At 27.8% G+C, this 4,284-nt stretch overlaps 1 protein-coding gene across 1 annotated transcript; it reads left to right on the plus strand.

Moving 5' to 3' along the window:
* Positions 1-547: 547 nt before the first annotated feature.
* LOC136980469 (NKAP family protein CG6066) lies at positions 548-1,499 on the plus strand. Its single transcript, XM_067276589.1, has one exon. It carries the CDS (start codon positions 599-601, stop codon positions 1,400-1,402), a length of 804 nt encoding a protein of 267 aa, XP_067132690.1. The 5' UTR covers positions 548-598; the 3' UTR covers positions 1,403-1,499.
* The last annotated feature ends 2,785 nt before the right edge of the window (positions 1,500-4,284 follow it).

Here is a 4,284-nt window from a genome sequence, read left to right on the forward strand (position 1 = left end):
TATTCATCAGTTGCCAGAAATAATAAATTAAGAAATAAGAATGTGTGTCACACTGTCAATAAAATTTGAATCAGAGCACAACAAGTAATATAGTGAATCATCAGATTTCAGAAAAGATTTTAAATGACGAAAGTACAATTGTATGATATTCGACCGGAGATAAGTGCTGTATTTTTGTAATAGCTCTTTCCGAATAAGAAATTTAAGTTTTCGATCTTACATCAGATAAGTTTAATTTGAATACAAAGTTTACTACTTTGTTGAATGGTTTTAACTTAACTATTTTAATATTATAAAATAATAGAGTCAACTCCAGGAATTTTTCAAAGTGGTCTGACACGGATATATCGGGCCCCATCCGTCACTACCCTGCCGCCCCATTGTGGGCCTGGCCGATCCCATAATAGGCTTGATAAAAAAAAGTTCTGCATGGCGAAGAGTAAATACAATTTTTATTTTATTAATTAATAAGTAATGATAATGACATCATAGAGCATAAAAAATTGTCATAAAAATAAATTTTCTTTAGCAGACAAAAAAAATTTTTCAAAAAGCAACTATTTGCCCTTAGAGGGCGTTACTTGTTGTTTTCTCCATAATGTACGAAAGTCGACGTCGCGATTTAGAAGGAAATAATACTTGGACATTTTCAGATGATTTTATTAACAGAAGACGACGGGAAAGAGAAAAGATAGGAACAGCAGGAGCTAAAGAGGTATGGAACCGTTCCCCAGATCGACAAAGTGATTCAGACGAGAATGAGTTAGATGAAAGAAATGACGGTCGAAGATTCTTGAACCGAAATCACAATAAAGAAATCCGAAAATCTAAAAAGAAACGATCTAAACATAAGAAAGAGCATGCTAAATCTAAGCATAAGAAGCAAAGTAAGAAGAAATCTAAAATTAAAAAGGCCAAGAAGAAGAAGGTTACATCGAGTAGCGAAAACAGCACCAATAGTGAGGTCGAAGAGAAGGAATATGAACTGACATTAAATCAGAAAACTAGAGACTCCTCTGATTCGGATTCGGACGATTCTTATGTTGGACCTGTTCCCAAGACTCACGTTCACCTCTCTGCAAAGGATTACGGTAAAGCCTTACTTCCCGGAGAAGGTGCAGCCATGGCAGCCTACGTTGCAGAAGGAAAAAGAATTCCTAGACGAGGAGAAATTGGGCTAACTAGCGAACAGATAGAAGCCTTCGAAGCCGTAGGGTACGTTATGAGTGGTAGCCGTCATCGTCGCATGGAAGCCGTTCGACTGAGAAAGGAGAATCAGATATATAGTGCCGACGAAAAGAGAGCTTTAGCTATGTTCAATAAGGAAGAAAGACAGAAACGAGAAAATAAGATACTCTCTCAATTCAGAGAGATGATTAATGCCAAGCTTCATGATAAATGAACATTTTTAAGTTCAATGTAAATACTAAGAAAAAAAAATTGTACAAACTTTTGTAATCTCAAGTATGGAAACATAAATGTTTAATTGGTTGTAAAAATCTTTATGTATTACTATATTAAAAATATGCAAAACATATTTCAACAAAGACATTTTAATGAAGATTTCACATTTATTAACATAAAATGAGTTTTTACATAAAATATAACTACACAGTTTCAATTTGAAAATGCAACATTCAAAATTATATATCAATAACAATAATTCTACTTTTCTAATAAAACATTCCAAACTAAAATAATTTTGTAGTTACTAGTACTCTTTAATATATATATATATATACATACTAGTTTACAGTTTCAGAGAATATAACAATTTTGAATATGTTTATAAAAATTTAAGTATAGATGTTTCTAAACTGTAAATTACATTATAATTTCTAAAGTAGAGTGACCACAACATTTACAATCTAACTGGAGGCATATTTCAGAATCAGTGAAAACGGGGTCTAATACTGATTAATTTTAAAAAATGACCAAAGTTCAATTTATTTATCGATTACAAATTGGTGATATTATATTCACATGTTAATAAAATCTTACTGTTCGAAGATTTTAATATCCAATTGTATAATCACAAACAGGCAAAACCTGGAAGTCTGGTCACCCTACCTAAAGTATATTGTTAACAATAACATTCAGTTTGGATTGTGACAAAAATTTTTAAGATAATCTAGAATGAAATTAATTCTAGAACAAGAATAACAGATTATTTAATAATATAATTTACATTCTTTGTTAAGATGTATGCCAGTAATTATATTTCATTTCACTATGAACCATATATAAAAGCAGTTGTTCCACTCCTGAATGATAATGTCAAAGTACTGAAAAGAATATTGGAATTAATAGAAAAATGAGAAGCTAAAATGTTACAACAGATATATACATTTTATATCCAAATTAAAATATATGGTAGAAATGATAAGTTCATTTTTACCAAGTTATACATAATTATTTTGTAGTAATGATAATATTTCTCACAATTTAATCTCTTAATTTTCTATTTTTACATCATTGAGCATTTTATAGAATATTTATTAACAACAATTAGCTTATGATGATGGTTATGAATTATACAATATAGATTATGTACAATGTTTATGTATATGTAATGAATATGACATTAAAAATTTATAAGACTAATTAAATCAACATTCAATATATGACAATAATTTCGATAATAACTAGGTAATGATATTCATTAGCTGGATATAGTAAAAATCTAGAAATTAATATGATCATAAAACTTCTAACTTTTAAATATCTACATAACACTGTAGTATAGAAATTCATATAGTAGTTCAAGGAAAATTTTTAGAAAAATTTTTGTATTGTATAATAATAATAATAATGTGTTTTAGATCATTTTTTCTTTTTCAGTTGTAGTATGTGCACTAATTTTCTCTTATTATACAGTAATGTAAAGCGTTAAAAGACATAAACAACACCTTTTTAACAAGTGGATAGCACAGTGCTGGCAGTGTTTGCCAAACAACAGGATGTCACCGTATTCTGGGACCGGGCGGCAATTATTAGGGCAATGAAATCTATACAGGCGGCGAAACTTCTCGAAAAAATAGATATATACAAGGCGCATGTAAGCAAGGAATGCATCAATCACAGAGATGCGGAAGGATTATCCAACGCCTGGAAGTCCTTTTATATTGATACGGATGTATAGATGTTTCTTGTTTGGACGACACTATTATTTTTATTGTATTTATTTTATAATTATTTTTAAGTTTTGATTAACATGTAAGCGCATTTCTGTTATTCTGTGCAACTGCACTTTGAATTTATTTTTGTTTTTTGTAAATTTTCGAATACTTTGTTCTTAACTTTGGAATAACTGATGAAAACCGCTGAAATCGGTCGAAAACGTTTTTTAATGAATTAAACATTTGCTGGATTGTTAAAAAGGTGTTTATGTCTTTTAATGTTTGTTTAACTCCAGCAGGCATGTATTATTTAGTAATTTAAAGCATAAAATCAAATATTTTAAATGTCTTGAACAAACAAGTTACTAAAATAAAAATTCCAGAATTTAGTCTCTCTAAAATTTCAATTAAAAACTTTAGTAGCCTATACCTGGAATATACAAATACTTAATTTATGCAACTTAAATAAATTATACTCATGTTAGTAACTGAATTTACTTGAAAATATTTTAACGTAACTATAAGATCATTTTAAACTTCAACATTTCTTTAATTTTATTATACTCATATTTCAGCTTTGTATAATTAATATTAAATGAATATTTACTTTTACCATTTTTGATATATTATTAAAGAAACATGTAGATGAAAAGGAGCTTCTAACAAATTTCTAATAAATAAATGTCTCAAAATGAGAATTAAAAATCCATACAATTTTGGTTCACAAATGAAACTGTATGTAATTTTAAACTTTCTATACTTCAAATGCATTAATTTAAAAAAAACAAAAAGATAATTAAAAACTGTTAATTATCTGATCAATGAAGAATTTTTATATCTGAAAATGTTAATATAGATATTTATTTAACTCCAGTAATGTGGATTTTCAGTGTTTTCTACAATTTTTGAGTTTGTCTTGATTTTATTTGCAAAATATTTTAACAGTAATAGTACATAATAAATTTAGCTCTAAGCTAAATTTATTATGTACTATTATTACCACTTTCATTACTATTTTATTTTTTTTTGATTTACTACATCTCTTATTCAGAAAAATAGTATTTTAAAGAGAAAAATATATATTTCCCAACAAGTGATTTAAAGATATATAATATAATAATGGATTATAGCCTAATAGATAGAGAAAGACAAATTTAAAAATGAA

Source organism: Centruroides vittatus, unplaced genomic scaffold, assembly GCF_030686945.1.
Source record: "Centruroides vittatus isolate TY-2023 unplaced genomic scaffold, ASM3068694v2 contig_1159, whole genome shotgun sequence".
NCBI lineage: Eukaryota > Metazoa > Arthropoda > Arachnida > Scorpiones > Buthidae > Centruroides > Centruroides vittatus.